This window comes from Oryza glaberrima, chromosome 3 (assembly GCF_000147395.1).
Source record: "Oryza glaberrima chromosome 3, OglaRS2, whole genome shotgun sequence".
NCBI lineage: Eukaryota > Viridiplantae > Streptophyta > Magnoliopsida > Poales > Poaceae > Oryza > Oryza glaberrima.
In genome coordinates, this window is record NC_068328.1 from 4041989 (window position 1) to 4067526 (window position 25538).

Below are 25538 nucleotides of genomic sequence, written 5' to 3' on the forward strand. Positions count from 1 at the left end.
GCCTTTCAGTTCTTTTTTTTTTTTTGGTTAGTATTTCCTCATTCATAAATGGAAATAAAAAAGTAAGTTCAGATTCAGATCTGTAAGTAGAGGTTTCTGAATACTACATCATTGCTTTAGTCAATTATACCTTTTATATACAATATCTACTTAGGTTAGATGTGTTGAGCTATTCCTAACTTCCATTTATCGTCGACAGTTAATTATACTACTTGTAGGATGTGTATTTTTTTTAAGGATGCATTGAGCGACAGTGGTATACTTCATGGGCTTCTAAACCGTGCGAGCTTCAGAAAAGAACTTTTTATATATATATAATTTTTTTAAAATATTTTAAATCTACTTTTAACATTATAATAGTTAATTCATTTATTTTTACTCTCGTATTAGTGATTATTCAATCAACTATTCAGTCATTCAGTTATTCGGCGAAAAAACTGACCCACATATCCTAGTAGTAATTTATATTCCATTCAGTAAAAGATCACATTCTCCTCTGTAACGAAACCGGAGGGAGTACATCATTTTTACATACTATTAACTTATTATTCATTTATTACAAACAACACATTCTTCTCTGTAATGAAAAACAAAATCTGCATCCTGAATTTCTCATAATGTTCACTGTTACCTCGTCGTATGCAACAAAAAGATGGCATTTACCAGTTTCCTCTTGGACAGCACAAAACAAAACAAAGCAAAGTTGCTCACTAGTAGCAAAAAAAAGAAAGAAAGAAAGAAAGAAAAGGAAGAAAGTATATATAAATCCAGCTCAAGGAGATGCGGTTGCGGCAATGATTGATTGATTTGTATTAGCCCCCTTCCACTCTCGCGTTTTCTCCCCTTCTCTGCGTGTTTTTGTGGACGACGGCGTCGTCGCAAGCTTCTTGTGGCCATCGTCTTCCCCCCCTCTCCTCCTTCCTCGCATCCTCTCCTCCCTATCTCTCACAAAAATCCATTCTTGCACAGGGAATTTTGCCTACTCCTATTTACGATCCTTCTCTTCCCCCCTCTGGGCGGCCAAAGCTCTCGTTTTTACGCGTGATTTCGTCGTCTTGTTGCTGCTGACGAGCCCGCTGATTTTGGCTCGATTTAATCCCATTTTACGGGTGTTTTGCATCTATTGGAGATCCAAAGGTGCGCCCTTTCTGGGGGTATCTTGGGGGGAATTGGATCGATTTCGATCTGTCTGAGTGGTTCTCTGGGCGTTGTTGGTGCGTTCCTGATCCGAGAGGTGAGAGATTTGGTTGGATTTTCTCCCTGGAGCATTTGGTGTGCTCGAGCAGGATGCTCTATTTGAAGCAGCCGACAAGGAGCTGAACTACGCGGAGTTGTTTTTCCCCTCTGAATTTTCTTGGTTTGGATTTCGCGGTGGTCGTGTGGTTTGCTTTGCTGATCTGATCTGATGGAGGCTATGGCGGGCGACAAATTCCTTCAGAAGTTTCGGCTCTACGAGACCAGATCGGTAGGGATCCTCTTGCAAAATTTTGTTTTCTCATCGTTTTGATTTGGTTTGAATTGGGTTGTAGGTTTCATATATATGGAGAGATCTTTGTGTCAGCAATTGAAGCTCACGCGCTTTACTTTGTTATAATGGCTGTGTTTTTGTTCGTTTATGGTTGATTAGATTCTTGAGTGATTTAATGTCCTCACTGTCTGTGTGAGGGATCTCCTTTATGATTGGTTCGCTTCGTTTTTGTTATAGGGTAAAAGGCTGCAAAAAGGTGAGGGAAGATCCCTCCTTTTGTTTTCTTTTGCAGGGGAGAAGAGAGTTTAAAAAAAGAACTTATAAAGGGGGGATATTTTCTTAAAGGGGGCTATCGTTTTTCAGGCAGATTAAACATTTGCTTTCTGATGATCTTGTTTAATCAGCATTATCTAAAAAAGATTTTGTTTATTGATGGATGCTGAACCGCCGTGTTGTTTGCCCACGAATGTGTAATTGAATCCTGCTATGCTAGTGCCAAAATACATTGTTTGAGCTGATCTTGTGCATTACTGTATATATATTGGGATTTTCAACGCGTAGTTAGCTTTCAGCTTCGTGATGCAGAAACCAAGGTTTCTCTATTTGTACAGCAACAATTTATTGGAGCTATTTTTCTTCCTCAATGACTGTTTCATTGCTACAAGGGAGTGTTGATGTCTAAAGTTGTTCTAAAAATTATCCCTTGTTTAACTTTTGTTGAGTTGACATGAGTTTGATCTTTTGTTGTAGAAATTTTATCTTATCGGAAGGGACAAGACAAGGACTCTATGGAGGGTGCTGAAGATTGACAGGATGGAGCCTACTGAGCTGGAAATTGAGGAAGATCATACAAGTTACACAGAGAATGAATGCCAAGAACTGCTGTGGCGAATTCATGAGGGGAATAGATTGACTGGTGGACTGAAATTTGTCACGAAATGCTATGGAATAGTTGGTAATGAAACAGGAACTGAGATACCATAGTTTATTGATCAAACTTCCTGGTAGTTCAAAACTTCAAATTATAACATTTACTCCATCTTTGCTTTACTCAGGTTTTATAAAATTTCTTGGCCCTTATTACATGGTTCTAATTACCAGAAGAAGGAAAGTTGGTACAATCTGCGGTCATGAAATATATTCTGTCGGCAAGAGCGAATTGATTGCAATTCCAAGTCCTATTGTGTGGCCCAACGTGGCTTATTCTAGGGATGAGAACAGGTCTTTCATTTTTTCTATGTGTAAATATTGTGCTTTGCCTGTTGTAAATCCATCGCTGGTTCCTAGCAATATGAAAGATGCCAGCTTGCTTTGTTTTGTATCTGGACATATCATAGTGCTTGTATTCATTTATCCTTTTGTAGTTTTCCTTCTCGTAATATTTCAGTTCATTCGTTTGCTACATTGTGATGAGACAATGTGCACTATCGGCGCCAAAGTGTCCTTGATTTCACGTTTTTCTTTTCTATGACAATTTTCTTTTGTGTGCGTGTGTCTATCTGCATATCTTTCAGATAAGTTTTTGTTCATATATTCACGCTTGTAGTTGAACCTGGGCAATTCCAGTTGTTCTGTGTGTGCAATTAATATCACTTTGCCTTTAAGTATACAATTTTCTTGTTGATAATAATATGCACCCTACTCATACGGTCGGTGCATACGTCAATTCTTGCAGTTCTGAGCATTGTGTGTGGTGTTCATAAGGTCAGAGGTATATAGAATTGTTTCGAATTTCTTTGATCCACTAATATTCTTCTTAGTATGATTCTAAATATACTATATCTAGAGTTTTTCTCATTTCTATTGTCTGCGGATATTTATATTTTTACCTTTCACTTTTTGTAGATATAAACGGCTCCTTTGCTCGGTCGATCTCTCGAAAGACTTCTTCTTCAGCTACTCTTACAATATCATGCGCAGCCTTCAGAAGAACATAACTGACAAGAATACTGGGCAAGTTGTTTATGAGACAATGTTTGTTTGGAACGAGTTTCTGTCTCGAGCTATCCGGAACCATCTCAAGAATACAACGTGGACTGTTGCCTTAATCCATGGATTTTTTAAACAGGTATTCTGCTGCAACATTCTAAGTCTCCGATACTGCATTTTATGCGATCCATTCTTTTCATCTCTAATTGATGAGCTTATGCATATCCAGCACTGTCTATTCATCAACGAAGACCACAAGTAGGGATACTGCTAACTCAATGCCATCCCACTAACTTTTGTGTTTTACTCCACAATGTGTGACCTGACATGTAGTGAAAGCTCGAAATAAAGGGTTTGCAAAGGCATGGCTTTGTATAACCTGCTGACATTTATCAGTTTGAGCTTCTTGAGGCTTTCCCGAGTCGAAAATTTTGCTCGTAAGTCTCAGCAGACTGTTAATGCTTTTCCTAAGTTGTTAAATTCCCCTTTGTGCAGTCTTAGCAAACCAATGCTTAGATGTGAAATTACAGCGCTATTTATACTTATCTGTAATGTTTATTAAACGGTAAGCGTTGTGCCGTTGAGGTTCTTTGGTCCTGGTTGAAGACCTTTGAATTAGGACATGTATGATTGGCAGTTCTAAATGTTTCTGATAAATAGGAACTTCTTATTGCTACTCTATTTGCATTTTCATTATGTAAGTACTGTGTTTCATACTTTCATCTGTCAAGTATTATACACAGAGCCATGTTAAACATATTTTGTTGCACAGTCAAAGCTCTCAGTAGCTGGGAAGGAATTCTGGTTGACACTTATAGCAAGGCGCTCACGTCATTTTGCTGGAACCAGGTTTTTATTACAATCCTTTGGGTTTAGCACCCTAATTTATGTTGAAAAGAATGGAGCCTAAACAATGTAATCTATGTCGCCTGATCTTACAATGTTAATTTTGCATGTCATTTTCAAATACAGATTCTTGAAAAGAGGTGTTAATGAAAAGGGTAGGGTTGCCAATGATGTTGAGACTGAACAAATTGTTTTTGAGGACACACCAGATGAAATACCACATCAGATATCATCTGTTGTACAACATAGAGGATCCATACCTCTTATATGGTTTCAGGAAACTTCAAGACTCAACATTAGGCCAGATATCATACGTAAGTTCTAGACTGTCAGTCTGTCATGCATTTGCCATCTGTAGACTGTCTTCTCTAATACTCCAATCACCTTGCTACCTGCAGTGAAACCGGATGTAGACTACAAGACAACTCGCCTTCATTTTGAGAACCTTGCACTTAGATATGGGAACCCAATAATTATCTTAAACTTGATCAAGGTGAGAATAAGTGTGGAATACAAATTTGGTTTATTCTCTGATGGATTTTTTTTTTGATAGTTTACATGTGAATCACTACTGACTTATATATCTATCAATTTAATTGCAATAATTTTTTTCTGAAAAGGAAATTTAATTGCCATATTGACGACCTTATGTTCTTTGTTATCAATCTGGAGTTCTAATATCCATTTCGGGTCCCTTGTATTTTTTTCAGACTCGTGAGAAGAAACCTCGTGAATCTTTGCTCCGTGCAGAATTCGCAAAGGCTATACATTATATTAACAAGGGGCTGCCAGATGACAAACGTCTAAAGTTTTTACACATGGATCTGAGTAAGCTTTCTAGAAGGTAGTGTATCGTACTCCAAGGAAATCTTATATCCAAGCCATTAGGATTCAAGCTTGTAATTACTTGTAAATTGCCTACGATGTTAAGTACTAAGTGCTATTTACAGGAAAGGTACCAATGTGCTTTCGCTGTTGAACAAGGTAGCATCAGATGTGTTGGATCTAACTGACTTCCTCCACTGTGAGATAACTACATCAAAGTATGAGGATGCATCAAGGTAACATTTGGCCTACTTAAGAGTTATAAGAGTTATATTAAAATTTTGCCTGGCCACCAGAAACTACCTGATGTTGTTTGTCAAAAAATGTTCCTTCATGATGTTACCCTGTAACATATTCATTCTTTGGATTAGTCAAAGCTGTGCCTTGGAGAACAGTAGAACACACAAATAAGGCAGCTTTTGGAACAATTGGGAGTAGCTGCTCTCCTATTTGGTCTTATCTTATGAGCTCACTTAACAGTACTAATGCATTTTTTTTCTTTTTAAATGCATCAGTGGACAAGGAGCTGTTGCCAACTCAGGTGACATCGAAAGCATCCAGGATCAAAATTTATGTGCGACTAAGCTAGTACCTCTTTTACTGCAAAAGGGTGTCCTCAGGACTAACTGCATAGACTGCTTGGACCGCACAAATGTTGCACAGTTTGCGTATGGCTTAGCTGCTGTAGGGCGTCAACTTCATGTGCTCCAGCTCAATGAAACCCCTACAATTGAATTGCATGCTCCTTTGGCCGATGATCTTATGGATTTCTATGAACGGATGGGTGATACGCTAGCTATTCAATATGGTGGCTCTGCTGCTCACAACAAGGTACTTGCTTAATTCTATTTACTGACTCGTTGGAGCATAATTTGTGCTTCCTCTACTGTGTAATACAATTCTCAAACAAATGCATCTTTCATTAAACCCTTCTTCATATTCTTATTCAATTATCCTATTTTTGTTTCTTTCAAAGCGATTTTTCTTCTTAATTGGCGGTGAAGTCAATAGTCATAATATTATTTTTCTTCTAAAGATTTTTTTTCTTTACACCCCAAAAGTCCAAACTTCTCTTTTGAGTTATTAGTCTGACTGTCTGAGTACTCCATACTGCTGATATATGTTACAGATCTTCTGTGAGCAAAGAGGCCAATGGAAGGCAGCAACACAATCTCAGGAGTTCCTCCGGACCCTTCAGCGCTACTACAGTAATGCCTACACTGATCCTGAGAAGCAGGATTCTATAAATGTGTAAGCTTCTCATGTCTGTATTACTCTATACATGTACAATAGGCAGAATTCTCGGAGAAAATTATATGACAGAACCATGGGAGCTGTTGGTATCGCTCTAGTATATTACCACAAACGGGTCTGTCTGACTTTAGAATTGCAGGTTCTTGGGTCATTTCCAACCACAAGAAGGAAAACCTGCGCTTTGGAAATTGGACTCAGATCAGCATTACAACATTGGCAGGCAAGGAACTTTAACTGAAGAAACTGGGAGGTACTGAAGTCAATTTCCATTAAGAAATGTTGTTCAGAAAGCTGTAATATGCAGTACAACTTCAGCTTATATTTAGACAGTTTACCAGACAATCATATGGAATATGAAAGATTCCAAGTAAATCTGACACTGTTCACTTCTCAATCCATGTTATAAATTCAAAAGGTGTCACCATTTTATTTTGCTCTAGCTGCCTGTTTGCTCATTTGGATTGAACAATACTAAAACTTTGTCTTGGAACTGCAAATTAATAAGGGTGTGAGAGCCTTTCATTCACACAGAGAACTTATATTTGGATGTTCCACCTAGTAATGATAATCAATGATCTAGAATATAATATGTTGATTAGCTTAAGGTAGAACCTATCTTGGTATTAATTGCTGATATAATGATGTGTTGGGTTACCCAAGCTATCTAGAATCTGGTCAATTAGTGGTTCTGCCAATTGTACTTTGTTTTTGTTATATTATTTTATTGAATTTTGGAATTTCCATGTCTAGTTTAGTAACATCCATATTTCATATCAGCAGATCATTCATAAAGAGGTCGTTATCGGACGGTAATATTTTATGTGACAACACTGGTGGACCTGTATCTGACTGTAATGTTGGAAAAAACAACACAAGCTCAGACTTGCTCCCAATGCAACCACTGGAGGATATTAGAGAACCTTCTGATTCTGCACCAGAGATCTCTATAGAACCTAACCCGTGCTCCAGGTGCTCTATCCTTGTTTGAAAACGAATTGGTGGTTGTTGGAGAACTTCAGATTGTCCATACTATGAACTAACTGCATTTTTCTCATGTTCAGTACAAACTATAGCACATTGTCTGGGAGACACTCAATTTCAGAAGAGCGGCAGAATTATTTGAGAAGATTGGGTTATCCTGAATTGCACTCTTCAAACTTTCTTGATCTTGATCTGTTATCATCTTCAGGAAATTCTTGTGAGGAGGAAATTTATGAGAGGTAACACATCTGTGATTTATTTGTATATCCAACTGCACAAATTCTATTCCCTTGATCTGGCAACTAAAGGAGTGAATTCTAGGCTGAGATGTTATATTACTCACACTATAGTATTTTATTTCATTTTTTTGGAGGGAACTGCTGTAATGGTTAACGGTAATAAGATGTTTCAAACTCATTTACAGGTCATCACTCATCAATTCACCTATGGATGTTGTCAGTATTGAATCAACTACATCATACAGTGAACAGGGACACAATGATGAGGTCAGTCTTTTCCCCTCTTTTCTTTTTAAAATTACTAGAAAAAATGCCCGTGCGTTGCAACGGGTAAAGGCTATTTTAATAATAATAATAATATTATTATTATTATATCGAGTTAAGATGAAATTCACTGTGTTAAATTCGCTTGGATATATATTTTGTTAGAAAATCATGAGCTGTAATTAGGTGTCCGATCGTCTCAAGTTAGTATGTGAGTTTTTAAAGAGATTTCTTATACGATTTCTTCTGTATTTCTAAAAGCGAACGAACTTACAAATTGACTCAAAACCGTCTCAAATACGGATTTGTATTTCCAAAAGCGAACGGACTTGAAAACCGACTCATACGCGGATGACGTACCAATATACCGGCAAAAACATCTTCAATTTTTATAATAGTAGAGATATATGCCACTCAAGCTTGCTGTACATTTGTTTTGTTCCAACCCAGATTTTACATTTTTCAAATGTAATCTATCGACGCGTTCTTTCTGTCATCAGGCATTTACTCTGTACATTTATTGATATTGAAACTTTTCCTCCTTAGCAGGGAAGAGATGACACAGATCTGTCACGCTCAAGCAGCCAAATGTCAGACATCCGTGACTACTCTGACCGCTTCGCGCATTGGGTGGATGGCGGAGGCATGCTTTGCTACTAGAGCTATAAAATTTTGTCTTGGTGACATCTCAGCAAAAGGATTCAACAGCAGAAGCTATCGCAGCTACATCAAAGGAAACACTCGAAGTCAAGCTGCATCTGCTGCAAACTGCAACGGTCTCGTGATCGAAGAGATCATCACAACAAATGGAAGAAACATCAACTTGGTTTGCCCAGAGAAAGTGGTCAAAGATGACAATCCATTGGGGAATATGAAACCATTCTGACTCGATTCGGTTGAGGTACACGATTGAATTTCTATGGTGAAGAAGAATTGACCATACTGAAGACAATAAATAGGAGAAACATATATCACATTCTTTGCAAGGGTTAGCTTAGTTAGAATCTTTGGCAATATGTTATAGGAAAAGGATAAAACAGAAAAAAGAACTTCTCAAACAAAAATGAAAAAAAAATGGAAATGCTAATCCCTGTTGTAAATATGTTATAGTATTATACATATTTACCAATTTTTACTTTACTTGCTCTCTGTATGGAACTTGCCTTTTCAGTCTTTACTGTACAAAATACACTAATCGTTGGCAACACGGTAATGATTGCGAGACAATCTAACAGGCCACACGGTACAGGAGGAAATGAGTTGTCAAGCCAATGTTTCAGTCAGCCTGGTTGTGTGTGTTTTTTTTTTCCTTTCCAGAGATGTATGAAATTGCACCTGATGCATGAACTAATTTTCTTCTGGGGTCCTGCTGTTTCGTGTTACCAGTATCGTCTTGCATGAACCCTGAACTCCATGATGAATGGGAGTGCTGTTGCAACATGATGGGAAATTACTATATTTACGAATCAAGGTACAGGTTTGTGCAACTGCTGCAATACTTTGGTTGTATCTTTTGAGTTTTAGGAAAATCGTTTGGTCGCTAGGGCCCCTTTAATTTGAAAGAGAAACATAATTAAAACTTTTTTATCCATTGAGCGACGGCCTTTTCACTCAGCATTGTCGGATCACCAAGGCCGACTTTCGTCTTTGCTCGACAGATGAGTCTTGCAGTCAAGCTCCTTTCTGCCGTTGTACCTGAGGACCAATGTCCGTTAGCCCAAGGAAACCTTTGCACGCCTTGAGTTTATACGATTTCGAACCAATAGGAATACCCCCACCCCCCCCACCCCCCCCCCCCCCCCTAAAAAAAAAAAAAGCTATTTCCTAGGATTTTTCAGGTTTTGAAATGCATGGTAAATCTGTTTTACACGTACATCAGTAGAGTAGAGCCCTTAGAACCAAGTTTCAGTGAGGCAGCACGTCTGTTTAGGTGAGATTAGAAAGGATAAAATGCATTCACGTCTTGGGAAATTGTTTTTGTTTCCGCACAACATTTCTCAAACTGTACAAGTACCAGATTTGAATAACAAACTGAGCGTATAGAACCATGCCATTGCACCGAGGAAAAGATTGATATAAACGCTACAGAATAAACTTAGGACAAAAGTAGAAAGCTTAACATATACCACACATCTTGCCGAGCTCACCCTCACAGCATTGTTGTTCGAAATAGGGACGGACAAACAACAAAGGTTCAGCTAGAAATTCCTAAAAACAGTTGAGTTCATGGTGTAGCTATAGATGATCACATTGGATTTTGGGTGTTCTTTCATGCCTCGGGAAATATTTAACTTAAGCTGCGGAAGACATCTCAAAGTGATTGCCTAGTCTAATCCCAGCCTTGAGCAGCTGGTTGAGCTGCCGGGTCCCATCCAGTAGGCGCAACCGGTGGAACGACGGCGGCTTCAGTGGCTACGGGTGCTCCTGCTTGATCCCATCCTTCGGCAGCAGCAACTGGAGCTGCCACAGAAAGGGAGAATGATCAGTTCCAAGTTAGTACAAGCGCTTAAGGCATGTAAATTTTACAGCCTATGCAGGAAAACAAAGAGACAATTACTAACAGTATGAGCAGCAATCAGCACAACAGTTTTTTTAAAGAATATTCCAATGATATGAAATTTTTAGCATCACAAGAACAAAATTCAGAGGTCCACAACAGTTATATACCCGGTTAAAAATATAAATATATTAGAAGGGGATAAACCACAAACCTGGAGCTGCGCCCCAATCACCAACGGTAGCCGCTGGGGGAGCAGCCACATCAGAGGTCCACTGGTCAGCAGACCATTGTTCAGGTGCGGTGTAATCAGTGATGGCAGCAAAGTCTTGTGCTGGAGCTTCCTCCTCCTGCTCCTTGGCCTCCTCAGGGTCTCTGTAGAAAAACAGATCGACCTGGAAAAGACATACTCAGCGTATAAACATACAAAAGATATGAAATTATCTTCATGAATGCGCTTCCAATGTCAACGTGTTCTCGAAAAAGTAATAGCACCGCATACCATAACATCCCACTTGTGGCCAGGGAGGATAGTACCCCTCATCTGCAGAACCATCCTAGCCAAGAGCCAGAACAGGCACCCAATGCTGTTCCTCCCCTTGTTGTTGGCCGGGATGCCGATATCGACATACCGCATTGGGGAATCGGTGTCACAGAAGGCAATGGTCGGGATGTTTCCCAGAGCAGACTCCTTGATTGGCTGCAAACATAATTCAGGATAACACGATCAGTTAACAATACTATACCCAATTCACCAACGGTAGTACTGTGACATGGTGATCATTTTCACCTGGTGATCGGTCCTTGGGTCGGTGAGGATGAGCAGACGGGGCTCGCTGAAGGAGGTCTGGAGCTGATTGGTAAATGTACCAGGCGTATGCCTTCCAGCAATGGCGTGCGCGCCAGTGTACTGCGCGAACTTGAGGACAGCGCGCTGGCCGTAGGGGCGGGCCGACTGGACAATGATGTCCTGGGGGTTCTCAATGGCAACAATCACCCTCGCCGCGAGCTGCAGCTTCTCCCATGTCTTGCCGAGATTGATGATGTAGATACCTATGAATTGCAGCAACGATGTTCACGTATTCATATTCAAGATCCCCTCCCAAAAGAACAGCAGCATACCTTGCAACAGGTTGCAATGCAACTATGCCACACACACGATATGACACGAAATCAGATCAAGTTGAGCACCATGCCGTAATAATTCTAGCTCACAACAACAAGTTGGATACTTAGCTAAAGCTAGGATACTAACAAAGCATGAACAAAGGCGAGCACTATGATACAAGTGCACAATCCACACCAATCCAACCTAGGAAATCTAGTGGCAAGAACATGGTAAACCTATCCTACGTAGGAAATCTCATGGCAAGAACATTGTAATGGCTAGCTGTGAGCATCGACGAACAAGCAGAGCCGGGTGAGATGCCTGTAGGTGGGGGTGGGTGCATGCGTACCATCGGAGCGGCGCTTGTAGACGTAGCGCTCCATCTGGAAGTCGCAGTTCTTGGTGCCGAGGTGGACGTCGGCGGCGAGCATCATCTGCACGTCCTGCTCCGCCTGCGACAGCGCCCGCGCTGCGCCTCCTGCCGCTGCCGCCATGGTCGCGTGTGTGGGGGTGGCGCGCGCGAAGGGAAGACGGGGGAGGAGGAGAGGCGAGAGCTCGGAGAGAGTGGCGGCGCGAAGGAGAAGGGAGGAGGAAGGAGAGGGGCTTTTATGTCATTATCTCCGCCCCCCTGAAAACCCTAATTGGCGTTTAGGTGAGGCAGCGACTCTCCTTGGGCCAGGGTGTGCATGGGCCGGCCCAAGTTTTTTTTCTTTTTGCAGAAAGACCCCCTGTTCATGTGAATTTACTCCTTTTTCCTCAATATGAATTTGGGCGGTTTCTTTTGCCAGCGACAACAAAAATCGATATCCAAGCTGTTTCGCTCGATGAAATGATATACATATTTGTTTTTTCTAAGAGATGCTTGTGGTAATAAGAGTTTATTATCCTGTTTTTGGAAGTCAAAACCACTCCCCACTTTTGCGGAAAACTAAACGAAAACTGGTAAAAAAAAATGCAACTACTACAAGCCAACTCCGTACGAAAAAATAGGCTAAAACCAATCCGTTTTTACACCGACCACATACGGTTTTTTTTTTTTTCACAATGAGTCCCCTACGCAACAGAACACTAGCAATCGCAAAAATCTGACAACGAGGAATGGTTGTAATCTCGTGGTAAATGGAAGATCGAGTTGTGCCCAAAGCCGAACACGGCCGCTATGCAAAATTTTGCTCTGACCTGATAAAATATCTTGCCAACAATGTAATATCATGGCAGAATGCTTACATAAACATAACTAGGCAGATATGACGCTCGGATCGTCACTAGAATTGACTTGTTTAGCTAAAACAGGCATATCAAAACGCAGTACATCACAGCAGAGAAAACAGATGCGCCCAGAGTATCTTCACGCGCTCAGAAGTTCTGTAATGCAAAATCTCAGTTGGTCTGGTTGTTGACTCAGCTAAGGACAGGGAATATGCGAGTTACATGCTCGAACGGAACAGTTTCAGCTGTGTTCTTCTTGAGCTCAGGGTGATTGAACTCGTTGCGTGGAAGGACAATCAGCTGAGATCGTGCACCCTTCTCGATCACCCAACCGGAGTTTGCAATATGGTGCTCCAGGAACTTGTCCAATGCAAGACCCTCAATGTTGATGGCCTGAAAAGAAAAGTAATGAGTTTCAGCCAACAAGGGACAATCCATGTGTGAGGCAACCAATAACACCTAAATGATAGCAAAATTTGGATGATGATGGTGACACTTCTGGCGTAACAAATATTTGTAGCATTAGTAATATGAAACTTAATATTACCACGAATCCTTGGTCATCTAAAGTTTAGAACAAAAAGGATTGAATGAAAACTCATGCTCCCTCGAGGACTCGTGTAATAATTAATTTAAAATGACATCATTTACCTCCGCAAGAACAGGCCTAGGAACTTTCTGGTATGTCAAGGAGAGCACATGTATCGCATAGGATTGGATTGCCTGCTCAAAACCTGTAAAGGGATTAGTTAAGTAAGCCTTCACTAGTGTTTCAAAAAAAAAAAAAAAAAACACTTCACCATTAGGTCAAACGGAAAGAATCCATATCAATTGCCATAAGAAAGTGTCCAATATAGCAAACATTCATAAAAATAATCCATAGGTAGTTCATGTTAGATTAAAAAGAATTCCTCAGTAGTAAGTAGAAAGAATCAAACAGAAGTTCGCTCAAGACTGCTTGATATGGTAACCAATCTCTGGGCATCTAGGATACTAATACATACTCATTTACATGACAACGCGGGCATGAACATGCCACATAAACACATGGTAAACGTCTAAACGATGATAAGTCACAAAGTTACTTTCTAAAATATGAGTTGTGCGAGAAAATGCTGAAATAAAGTAATCAGAAAAGGTACAGTTTATCAGTCACACCCAATTGGCCAAATCAATCAGGAAAACGGAGGGGGAAATACCAGTACAATCATCTAGCTTGCAACAATTACCACTTCACAACGTGTGAACAAAACATGGCTCCAATTTCACAAGACATACCTGGAACAACATCCAATATGTTGCGGTTCTTCGACGCCTCATCCCAAAATTGACGGAACCTAGCAGTCTACAAAGACATTGATTGCGGTTAACAGTGGTTATCCCACTAACTGTTCAACATATATACAATAGTCAAGCCAGATACATACCTCCAGGTAGTGAGAGAGAACTATCAACGTCTTGAACTGTTCCTCCATTTGCTGAAATAAGAAGAGCATAGAGGACAGTGGTCAAAACTCACATGATAAGAGAACAGAGCCCAACAAATAAAAGAACTAGATGTACAGCTATAATAAACACAATGTATAAAGTATTCGGGTCTGTTATATCTACATATCTAAGACTAAATGGGCAAAGATTGTTCCCTTGCACAAATATTTAAATTCCAAATCCATGGTGAATATGATTTTATTCCATCAACTACATGTTATTATATATATATATTGCACATCTCTAGGCATACATATATGATAATGTTATTTCAGGGTCAATTTGGCAATCACCACCAAAACAAATAGATCACTGGGTATCGATACTATTTAAGATGCATCCGCAATAGCATTTTATTAGATAGATAGTTTTTGATGCGACATATACACGAGGCAGGGAATTGTTTCCGTACCACATGCTCTGGAATTAAGAATAAGCATAGGCTGAAGTCCGGGCCTGGCATTGCCATGAGAGCCTGTCAATAGAACAACATAAAGAGAGCAAAACAGTTGGAAGTGATCAACAAAAAACCATTGTTTATTTATTAATGTTAACATTAGTTCGTTTCTGACCTTAATCAATATGCGAGATACAATCTGCACACTCAACCTTTCTGGTTCGAACTGCAAAGGGAAACGCATCATTAAATAAACATATAACTCGAGCCAAAATATGGGTAAAAGCGGTTTGTACAGAGATGGACTGTCACCTGGTACAGACGAAGAAGACTAAGATTTGCATCCAAGTTATATGTTTGGTTGGAAACCTATATGAAAAGAAAAGGTCGGTAAATTTGAAAGGATTAGAACCAAAAACTTATGCTGGAATAAAACAGATGAGCTACAAAAGATGCATGCACATACTCACAATAGCTAGAGCACAAAAAAAAGGTCTGTTGAGTTTGTTTCTTTATAAATCGTAAGCCAAACAGCATATCAAATATTGATATGAATGTGTGTCATCTGACCGAAATCTCCATCTTGCCACTTTCATGACCAACGACAACAGATATTATCAATTGAAAATCCATCAGTTAGCATTGAGATGACTGACAATAAGATTTATTGATGTACCAAACAGCAACCATTCTCTTTACAAGTGCTGCCGCTTAATTCACAACTCCTCCACAACGATGTGCTCCACTACAGTCTGCCCGAAAAAAATACACAAATACTGCTATTTCTAGCTATCGCCATAGCGCATATGAATCAGGATTTTTTTTTTCATAGGAGAATTTAACGATTTGCGGACCATGTAAACATGAGAAGGCGCGAGGCTTTTTCAGCACAGCCACGGACCAATCCTTCGCAAAATTCCAACAATCACACGAACAAAATCAAACGGGGCCGCAAGTATCCCATGGCTAGGGTTTACCTGATCGTTGACGAAGCCCTCGAGGTCGTTGAGGATGTCGGGGTTGTAGGGGTTCACGGCGACGAGCTCCTCCACCGTGTAGCTCTCCGCCGCCTGCTCGCTCGCCATCTCGGGGAACCCTAACGCCCGAATGCTAGAGTAGATCTCGCGCGAAACCCTGGGAGCGGCGAGAGGAGGAGAGGAGAGAAGTGGCGGCGCGGCGGAGGGGGAGGCGATGGAGAAAAGGGTTTTCGGGTTCGTGCGAATTTTTTCGCTTTAGTCCCTCAGCTATCCTTATACTCCTACTTCGTGTGCGGCGGATGCAAAAAGATGCTGGTAGAAATGCGCATGTGCCCTTCCAAGGTTTGGTTATTTCATGGACACCCCTGCTAATAACCAAAAGTGTGGCATAAGCAACAACTAGAATTGCAAATCCTAACAAAGGTGTTGTTTTCTTCTAAAGATAAAGATAAAGATAAGATTAAGTGTTTTATGTAAAACAAGATGGTATTGAGGTGTTATTAGTTAAGTTTTAATCAATACAAACTTGATGAAAAATAGATTAATTTGATATTTGTAAGCAACTTTCATATAGAAAGTTTTCGCACGAAACACACCATTTAGCAGTTGAAAAGCGTACCGCGTGTATCAAAAATTTTATCGAACTTTTGTTGGAGAAAAGAACAGGGCCTTGCCACTTTTGAAAAAAAAAATGAAAGAGGGGCCTTTAGAAAAAAGTGGAACCATTTTATTCATTCCATGATACCAATCTATTAAAAGTACCATGAGTTCATGACGACGATTTATGTTTGGTAGGAACCATGATATTGATACTAGTAAATACGCTCGAGCAATCACATACGATTGATGTGATGACACGAATTATATTTCGTCTTATTTACATGCGGGACAATTATACAGATGATGAACATCCTTACGATCCTATCACCTACTTCCTCCGTTTTATATTATAATACTTTCTAGCATTGCTCGTATTTATATATATGTTAATTAATCTATACATATATATATATATATATATATATATATGTGCCTATTCATTAACATATACTCCCTCCATCCCATAATATAGAAACCTATGACTAGATGGGACACTTCATAGTATAATGAATATGGACAGAAAGCATATCCGTATTCGTTGTACTATAAAGTATCCCATCTGGTATTAGGTTGTTATATTATGGGACGGAGGGAGTATATAAATGTAGGCAATGTTAGAAAGCATTATAACCTGAAACGGAGGTAGTACGTAATTATTAAATTTATCACAATTGATAATAACATGACCTTAATTTGCTCATGTTTGAAATTTTGTTCCCATGACAAACCATCTGATGAAGAGCTGAAAACCAAATTTAGTTGCTACTATTATTTATTTCTATATTTTACACACCAAGCTAAAATACTATTGTTCCTCACAAAATTAAAGCTTGCAAAGTCACAAGGATACAAGACCCACACACACAATCCCACAAACTTTACACAGGCACTTTGCAGGCTTGCAGCACAACGCCCAGTTGCAGCTCAAAAGCAAGCAAGGCAAACGGACGTCTGGCCCGCATGTCAGCCTCACAGTGAAGGTGAAACACCATATGGCATAGTGCAGAGTTCAGACTTCAGACAAGCTCAAACATTCAGAGTTCAGTTCAGCAAGATCGTCAGTCGAGCAGAAGAGAGGCCTGCCTGACAAGGTGGCCTCTGCGCTCGAATACCTGCCTCCTGCGCCTCTCGAGGTCCCTCTCCACGGCGGCGATCTCCTCCATCTCGCGGTCGCATTCGGCGATCATCGCCGCATACTGCAGCTGCAGCGCCATGGACAGGGGCACCATGTTTCTGCTGCTGCTCGCGTCCTCCTCCATGAGCTCAGGTGTGGCGCTCGCCATCTGTTCGTCGCGAGGACACTGCTTGATCTTGCACTTTGCCGCGCTCAATGCTTCTTGATCTGCGACGGCAACAAGCCAACAACGCCAATACATTAGTAAATCTACTTGATTCTTCGAAATTTGTTGGTTTGGTTTGATCGAGTTCGCGCATTTTATCAACCTTGATCATCATTCATCAGTGAGAATATTGGAATCCTTTCTTTCTTTCGCAAAAATCGAGCTCAACCGTATGATATGATGCGAACAGGGCAATGCTCCATGCTACGAGCCTACGAGCCAAGTTTCTCCGCCAGCACAAATGCAAATTCAAATTCAACTTCTACATCTCGCAACGAAAAAAAATAAATTAAACTATAACTAGTTAACGTATATTCACAATTAAATTGTTTTATTTCGTTTTGAGATGTAGAAGTTAATTTTAAACTTACATATTTATAAAGTGATATATCACATATTAATACATCTTGAGATATCCTCTCGAGGGATCGAAATAGTTTCCCGCCTACGAGGTGGTAGTACCTGCATAGGCTGCTGCACGGCCAGCACTGCCTGCGTCTGCGTCTGCGGCGTCGACGGTCATGGCGTCGTCGTCGTCACCGGAGACGGCCGCCGCGGGGAGGTTGAGGTCGATGGTCCAGCAGGGCCGGTCGTTACTCCGGCGAGGGGAGCCATCGCCGTCGCGGGGGAAGTTGAGCCTCGCGCCCTTGCCGCGGATGCGGCGGGCCTCGCGGTCGTAGGCCATGGCGGCCTCCTCGGCGCTGCCGTACGTGCCGAGCCACACGCGCCGCCCCTTCTTGGGGTCCCTGATCTCCGCCGCGAACCTCCCCGACGGCCGGCGCCGGACGCCCCTGTACTTGCTCTTCTTGCTCGCCTTCCGACGACCGGCCGCCGCCGCCGCCACGCGCCGCCGCGGCCTGGAGCTCGAGGAGACATCCGACGAAACTGCCGCCGGCGATCGATGAAATCAACAGCAGGAGAAGAAATCGTGTAAAGTTCAGGTTGTCGTCAGGTGAAAATCCTTCAAGAAAGCAGGCAAGATTTCTCCATCTCATCGTACAAGAAAACGAAGGTACTGCCTTCGACTTGGGGGACGACACACATGACACGGCCAAACTCTCGTCGCCATCGTCGGAAAGCTCGAACTCATCGTCGTCGTCGTCGTCCTCGAAAAGCTCGAACTCCGCCTCGAAGTCGACGTCGGACTTGCGCTTCCGGGTGGTTCTCCTCTCGGCGGCGGGGGGAGTCGGGGTCACCGGCAGGAGCTCGGCGGCGGTCAGCCGCCGGGGCACCCTCGCCGGGGTGAAATCGGCGAGGATCGCACCGCCGCACATGGCGCGGCGCGCTCTTCTTTCTCCGGGAGAGACGTCGCTATGGCGCGACGCGGGAGAGTGGTAAATAGAGGAAAAGTCGTCGTCGTCGGCATCGCCGTCGCTGGCTGATGTGGGGATGGGCTGTGTAGTCTCCGTGGGCCGCTATCTCCCGATCTTGTGGGCGCCGAAGTCTGTGGGCTGCCTCGTTGTCAATTCGTCTCCTTAAAAAAATTGTGGCAAAAGTTGGTTGCAGGTTAAATTGATTGGATATTCGATGTTGTGAACTTTACGGGATAAGGACATAGACTTTATTTGGAAAAAAAAGGATAGGGTAATATTGTACACTAGCATCCATTCTTCTCACCTCATTTAATTCTAGCCATTCATCCATTTCCCTTTAACAATCACACCTCTCATAACTCATTTGCCAAACACACCCATAAGGTTCAGTAGATGTGGAGATTTTCTGGGATTAAGGGTTCAACAAATACAATAGCATGCTATAAACTATTCCATCTGTCCCATTTTAAATGTAATTATGGGTTTCTGTGCGCAACGTTTTATCATCCGTTTTATTTGAAATATTTTTATAAACAATAATTTTATTATTATTATATGATAAAACATGAATGATACTTTATTTGTGACTTATTTTATTTAATTTTTTAAAATAAGATGGACAATCAAACGTTAGATACAGAAACCCACACTGTTCTACTGCACTTAAAATGGGACGGGGGGAGTAACTACAAGCGCATGTGAAAAGAGAGAGAAGAAAACCATACTAGAGTATAGATTTATAGCCAGTTGCAGCATGGATCTTATTATGTGTTTATGAGAGATGGACCAATGGCATCCCTTTGTTCTAAATGAGCTAGTATACGGAAATTTTCCGAAGAAATAAAATCCTCCAAATTTCCTTTGAAGTGCCTTTAATCCAAAGGAGTCCTATTCAAGGAGCATTTGATGATATGAATGAATATACAACAATTGTAAATCTTAATGCTCTTAGTCTAGTCACTAACATGTGGAGCTAGCCCAAACACTGTCCAATGTCCAATGGCAAAACACACAGTGATGTCTTAATCTCTCTCTCTCTCTCTCTCTGGCATGTGAGCATTATGACAAAACTCAAAATCATATCCACGTGCACAAAGAAAGGTTTTCTGAATATACCCTCCAAATGATACTGTCAAAATCTTGTTAGAATAGGTTGGAGCTAATGTGAACCGGTGTAGATGCTGTCATGAAAAGAGTATACTTTAGTATAGCACAAAACAGTAGGAAAGAATACCATGGGCTCTTCTTTCAGCCCACAGCCTGTCTTTAGTGTTTACCCAGGGTTGGTTATACTCCCACAGACTTGCATAAAGTTCAGAATTTGGAAGCATCAAACCATGAGTAACACTAGTATAAGACCAGCCGTTTGTCCTCATTTGCAGAAAGGGTTAGAAACCCTTAGATTTCATGCCATCAAGCGTAACAGTGTAACCCCACCATGTCATTTCTTTGCTACTTATAGCATCCCAAGTTGATGATCCATTTCATGTTTTCTCTCCTTTTTCAGATGCATACTATGATGTCCAATGTGGGTGTCTGAACTGAAATCTGAACTCTGAACTCTGAAGGCTGTTGTTTCCATCAGGGCGCATTGGTTCAGCAGAGATCGGTGATCTATGTTTTCATATGTGAGTGATTTCTGTTTTGTTTTTGAAAGGAAGCATATATGAGTGTTCATCTATACTCTTCTTTTGCTTTTGGTGAAGTTTTGTTAACGGAGCACTCAGTACTAACAAATTCTTGCACAATGTTTGTGTGTTGTGAATAGGCAGTTGGTCACGTTCTACCGGTCTTTTTCGATGGAAATGAAGGTAATTGGAGGAGTTCTATCTGTTTGATGGAATTCAGAACCAAAATCCGAATTCCACAAAATGGCTAGAGGAAAATTTTTAGGGCTATTTGCAATTCCACAACCATAAGCATGGCCAACTGGTAGTTCTCCAAGTAAAAGAAGTTAGGAGCTGGTTATGATGGTACTAATTATTCAGTTTCTTCTATTGATCCTGAAAGTTCTATGCCAGGATAAGAAAAGCTTGTGCAAACCCTCCAAGCCATGAAAACAATTATCATCAAGAGAATGGAAGATTCTATTTTTTTTTCTTAGGATCTGCAGGGAAAATTATTCAGATAGTGGAACAGGTTCAAGTAGCCATTTGAAACTCAACGCAACTTTATATCAAGAACAAATGAACAATGAATGGTAGATCCGAAGAATCATGGACCACCGAATTGGGCTATCTTCCCGAGCTATCTACGACTATATGCATAGTATAATAGATGCAATCATGCAAGTGTGCAACTAGTAGTTTTTTTTTTTTCTGAAGGAGATGAGATTAGGTATAGCATGTAATGGTCCTGGTGTATAATGCCATGGCACACTCAACTTGCATTTAAACAACGCTAGTCCCTGCAGACCTTGCCAAGTTCTCTGCTCATCCTCATTAGGTAATTTGCCTTTGCTTGCTGCGTGTGCGCACCTAAACTTTTATATTTGTTTGAGAATCCTGCAACCCCAACTTAATTTGGAATTTAGTTGAGCAAAGTCGCTGTCATGGCCTCATCTAGGTAAGAAAGATAAGAGCAATTTGCGCAAATTGCCGACTAAAATATCACTCATCAAATCGCAAAACCACGGTTTCATAAGGCGCCCACCGTTTCGCGCGTTGGTTTTCACATCCCTGTAGTAGCGGTACTGTTCCTGAATAAAAAAACTTGCTGAAAAAGACAGATTTATTTTTTTTTAAATTTTTGCAAGCTGCAACATAAAACATGACAGATTTTTTTTTGAAAAAATTTTGCAAGCTGCAACATAAAACATGATATGAACTGATCAAGTGTTGTGGCAAACAGGATTGCCAGCAGATAGGAAAACCGTACGGGTTTTCAGAAAAAAAGGAATACTGAACAATGGTTTTCTGATCATCTACCTGATTGCTGTTTGGCAAATGAGAAATTCAGACGATAAAAAAAACCTGTCTTTCTCTCCCTCCTCTATTTTTTCAGCAGTTATAATCCAAACAAAGCAAAATTGCAGTTGTACAAACCAAAATACATTACGACTGGACTGAATCCAGCAAATTATGATATTCTTACACGATCCATCTCAACATGACAGAGATCAAATGATGGATCGATCAGTGGTACATAAACACCAAAGAGGACCAGGTTTTCATAAACTTATTTGACATCATTAACAACCACGACCACGATAATTGACGACGATATTGCCGACATGATCGATTTCATAGGACTATTTGACCAGCAGTACGAAGACCCCGTAAAAGTAGCCCACAAATTAAGAGTACATAAACTTAATATATAGTTTTGATCATAAGATCGGCAGTAGTACAGATTCAGAATCTAATTGACAAACACAAACACCGCAATATAATTCGGTAATCAAGCAAGCCATGATATCAGCTGCACCCCATCATCCTCCGGTTAAACATTCATCAACGACGACGTGATTAACCTGAACCAAGAAATGGCATGGTATCTGATCAAGATATATAATCCTGATGAACAGATGGATTTTAAGTTTTTAACTGAATCCATTAAAATGGAAGTGAATTCAGATGCTTACAATTGAGTGCACAAACTGCATCAATGGAGGAGTACATCAGAAAAGGGCGCCGTCGATTGGGAAGTCGTCGAAGCTCCACAGGTTGACGCCGGCGTTCATGTCGGTGTTCGCGCTGTTGGCGTCGCCGGCGGCGAAGAGGCTGTCGATGGACTCGTAGCCGTCGGAGTAGGGGAGCTGGAACAGCATGAACGGGTCGAACTCCAGCTCGTCGGTGAAACCCAGCGTGTCGCTGCCGCCGCCGACGCTGCCCTCGGACGAGTCGACGTCGTCGGACCTCGCCTTCTTGGCGGGGCTCCCGCCGGACTCCGACGTGGCGACGCTGTCGGTGAAGGAGCTCGTCATCATCATGGCCGGTGGCGGCGCCGCGGCGGTCGTCAGGTCGACGAAGCCGTTGGTGAAGAAAGGTAGCGCGGTCTCAGCAGGCGGCGAGAATTCCCGCTTCAGTCCGCGCGGCGGGGCGGCGGCGGGTGCTGTCGCCGGCGGTGGCACGGCGGTGGCTCTCGTGTTGCCGCGGCGTGGGCGCGCGATGGCGGGCGTGGCGGGGAAGTTGACCTTGGCCTTGCTGCCGCGGAGGCGGCGCGCCTCGACGTCGTAGGCGCGTGCGGCCTCCTCCGGGGTGTTGAACGTGCCGAGCCAGACGCGCGTGCCCTTGTGCGGGTCGCGGATCTCCGCCGCCCACTTCCCCCATGGCCGCTGCCGGATGCCTCGGAAGTGCCGCCCCCGCTTCTTCTTGCTCGCCGCCCTCGCCGCCGCGCGCCCGTCGTGCCCGGCGACGACTGCACGAACAAAACCAAACCAAACCAATCTTCCTCGGTGAGATCAAGCCAAGAACTCATCGCCATCACGATCGAACACCTAGACGAGATCGCACGCGACGAACATTACCACGAGATTTGGACGCGAACACGAAGTGTCCTTCGTCTTCTTCCTCCGCGTCGTCGAAGTCGGAGTCGTCGTCGAACTGCTCGAAGGCGGCCTCGAAGTCGTCGACGTCGGCGAAGCTCCTCTGCTGCCTCTTGCTCTTGCTCTTGCCGCCGCCGGCGTTCTTGGAGCCGGCCGGCCACAGGTGGCTGGCGGTCACCCGCTTGGTCGCCGCCGCGGCGCGCGACGGCGCCGGGATGAACTCGGCGAGGATGGCGCCTCCACACATTGTTCGCGGTTTGGGTCTCCCACTTCTCTTCGACCTTTTTTTAACGTGTTCGTCGTGTTTTTTTTCTTCAAGTGTGTTGCGAATGCCTTTGTTCTTGTAACCGAGGGAGGGAAATATATATATATATATATATATATATATATATATGTGTGTAGTACATTTATAAACACAAATTTGGATGAGTTGGCGGATGACGTACTGGCATGCCAGATGTCGCGCACAGATGCCCCCAAGCTAATGTGCCACGTCATGTCTCGCCTCTGTTTGAATCTCCTATAAAAGTTGGATAAACTTTTGGATAAAAGTGACACGCTTTTTAAACTGCTAAACGGTGCGTTTCGTGCGAAAACTTTCTATATGAAAGTTGTCTAAAATATCAGATTAATCCATTTTTCAAGTTTGTAATGATTAAAACTCAATTAATCACATGTTATTACCATCTCGTTTTACGTAAAACACTTAATCTTTGTCTTTATCTTCATCTTCAGGAGATTCAAACACCACCTATTTATCCGAAATTGCTATTTAGCGCAGCTGTGTTTTCGGCGCATATTTTCTGATAAAAGTTTTTGGAGTTTTAGTTTAGAATTGTGTAATTCTTGATGGATGTTTTGAGGCCATAGTTAGGAGTTTGGTAATATGATTTTAAGTTATAATTCGTATGATTTGGTTTCTTGAAAAACACTTGTATGGTTTGAGTTGAAAGTTTGTTACTAAAATGGAAAAAAGTGCGGGTGGACAACGTAGCTACGCTAATTTACTCCTTCAATGGCACATATATGTCCTTGGAGCATCAAGGTGTCAACTTTTTAAAAAGCTAGATGACATCCCGCATTTTGCTGCATGATATACAAATAAATACATCTTAAATATTGTAGAATGATTGATGAGTTTTGGTTCAAATATTGTGAAAATGATATAATAAGTATGATGATTTACCAGGCTTATATATCGAGTTTAAATTTTAGTAATTTGTAAATGATGTAGTATAGTTGTATTTTAAGTTATAATATGTACTATATTATTGTACTTGCATGTTGATCATTTGATGCTTAGTGGCTGTAACTATATAAAAGATATAGATTAATTATGTAGTGTCAAGTTTGCTCTGATTGTGTAATATGTTCTGATTTCGCCTATGTTCTTTTTATGCCCACAACTTCGAAGTTTTGCTCGATAATATATGACTGTTGTCAAGTAAGTGCCGCTCATACATATTGTATGCCTAATCTGGTAGGTTATTGTATAAAGGGAGAGAGAGACGAATTCAATGTCATAAACTTGATAGCGTATAAAATATTCTCTCTGATTTTATGTTAGTGCCTTTAATTAGGTCACCTATATATTTATTCCTCATAATTAGCTCAGATCCACTCTTCAAAGATGAGCTTCCACTAAACAAAATATGATGCCCCCACTCGGCCAACTCATCAGCCCAACACACACCAAATGCACCTGCACTACATACTCCTCTCACAGTATCACCCTTTCTCCTCTCGAGCGCATATGACATTTTGTTTTATTTGATACAAAGATAAACTGGTGGTTTTTTATAATGCAATTCTGGACGAGCTAGAATTTAAAATAAAAATTACAATGGTGACATTAAACCTTCATAACAAATAGTATGATGACTTTTTTTTTTACCTCCTCTAGTAATATACTAACAGGCAAACAATTGCGGAGTGGTCTGTCCCCTCCAACAAATTTTTTTGACATAGTTATCTAACTAATTAATTAATTAACCTAAATAATGGTGTATTAGGTCTCCTCCGTTCCATAAAAAACCTATATAGTACTATAATGTGTCCAGATTCGCCAGATTCGTTGTATTATTATGTATATTATTCAGTTCTAGGTTTTTGTTTTGAGACGGATGGAGTAGTCCCTTCTCATGTCTAAATCCTGGCTTCGCCGCTGAGGCAAAGAAATATGTCTTGATTTATTTTTTAATACAATGCCATCTTATTCCCCAATTGAGTTACAGTGAAGTGATCAGCTCATAGAAAAGCACCTCTTTCACACCAAGCACTTGAATGGATAATCATAGGAGCAGAGCTCCCTTCCTTC

At 41.4% G+C, this 25538-nt stretch overlaps 5 protein-coding genes and 1 long non-coding RNA gene across 9 annotated transcripts; 2 read left to right on the forward strand and 4 right to left on the reverse strand.

The window, feature by feature from the left end:
• Positions 1–785: 785 nt before the first annotated feature.
• LOC127766541 (phosphoinositide phosphatase SAC2) lies at positions 786–9078 on the forward strand. Of its 4 annotated transcripts, none has more exons than XM_052291610.1 (16): positions 786–1465; positions 2219–2423; positions 2524–2689; positions 3314–3536; positions 4170–4246; positions 4370–4557; positions 4642–4736; positions 4954–5087; positions 5194–5304; positions 5584–5899; positions 6198–6319; positions 6462–6572; positions 7100–7291; positions 7384–7542; positions 7728–7809; positions 8353–9078. In XM_052291610.1, exons 1-16 carry the CDS (start codon positions 1406–1408, stop codon positions 8464–8466), a joined length of 2355 nt encoding a protein of 784 aa, XP_052147570.1. In that variant the 5' UTR covers positions 786–1405; the 3' UTR covers positions 8467–9078. The 4 variants fall into 4 exon arrangements, with proteins under 4 accessions (XP_052147570.1, XP_052147572.1, XP_052147571.1 ...); XM_052291612.1 differs by having other exon boundaries at positions 787–1465; positions 8356–9078; XM_052291611.1 differs by having other exon boundaries at positions 787–1465; positions 7103–7291.
• Positions 9079–9882: 804 nt separating this feature from the next.
• Positions 9883–12007, reverse strand: LOC127768368 (40S ribosomal protein SA-like). Its single transcript, XM_052293927.1, has 5 exons — positions 11761–12007; positions 11094–11356; positions 10806–11003; positions 10518–10698; positions 9883–10266 (listed from the first exon to the last, which is right to left on the reverse strand). Exons 1-5 carry the CDS (start codon positions 11903–11905, stop codon positions 10136–10138), a joined length of 918 nt encoding a protein of 305 aa, XP_052149887.1. The 5' UTR covers positions 11906–12007; the 3' UTR covers positions 9883–10135.
• Positions 12008–12543: 536 nt separating this feature from the next.
• On the reverse strand, positions 12544–15737 carry LOC127769026 (eukaryotic translation initiation factor 3 subunit K). Its single transcript, XM_052294719.1, has 8 exons — positions 15483–15737; positions 14818–14874; positions 14681–14731; positions 14521–14583; positions 14048–14098; positions 13899–13965; positions 13272–13354; positions 12544–13013 (listed from the first exon to the last, which is right to left on the reverse strand). The coding sequence occupies exons 1-8, from the start codon at positions 15588–15590 to the stop codon at positions 12813–12815; spliced, it is 681 nt and encodes a 226-aa protein (XP_052150679.1). The 5' UTR covers positions 15591–15737; the 3' UTR covers positions 12544–12812.
• Positions 15738–16728: 991 nt separating this feature from the next.
• Positions 16729–18804, reverse strand: LOC127767825 (ethylene-responsive transcription factor RAP2-12-like). The gene is made up of 3 exons (XM_052293275.1): positions 18423–18804; positions 17885–18307; positions 16729–17424 (listed from the first exon to the last, which is right to left on the reverse strand). Exons 1-3 carry the CDS (start codon positions 18694–18696, stop codon positions 17141–17143), a joined length of 981 nt encoding a protein of 326 aa, XP_052149235.1. The 5' UTR covers positions 18697–18804; the 3' UTR covers positions 16729–17140.
• Positions 18805–20097: 1293 nt separating this feature from the next.
• Positions 20098–21158, forward strand: LOC127768587 (uncharacterized). Its single transcript, XR_008016603.1, has 3 exons — positions 20098–20162; positions 20243–20363; positions 20508–21158. It is a non-coding gene; the product is annotated as an uncharacterized LOC127768587 (long non-coding RNA).
• Positions 21159–21769: 611 nt separating this feature from the next.
• On the reverse strand, positions 21770–23576 carry LOC127765368 (ethylene-responsive transcription factor 1-like). The gene is made up of 3 exons (XM_052290252.1): positions 23204–23576; positions 22319–23094; positions 21770–22207 (listed from the first exon to the last, which is right to left on the reverse strand). Exons 1-2 carry the CDS (start codon positions 23466–23468, stop codon positions 22355–22357), a joined length of 1005 nt encoding a protein of 334 aa, XP_052146212.1. The 5' UTR covers positions 23469–23576; the 3' UTR covers positions 21770–22207; positions 22319–22354.
• Positions 23577–25538: the final 1962 nt, after the last annotated feature.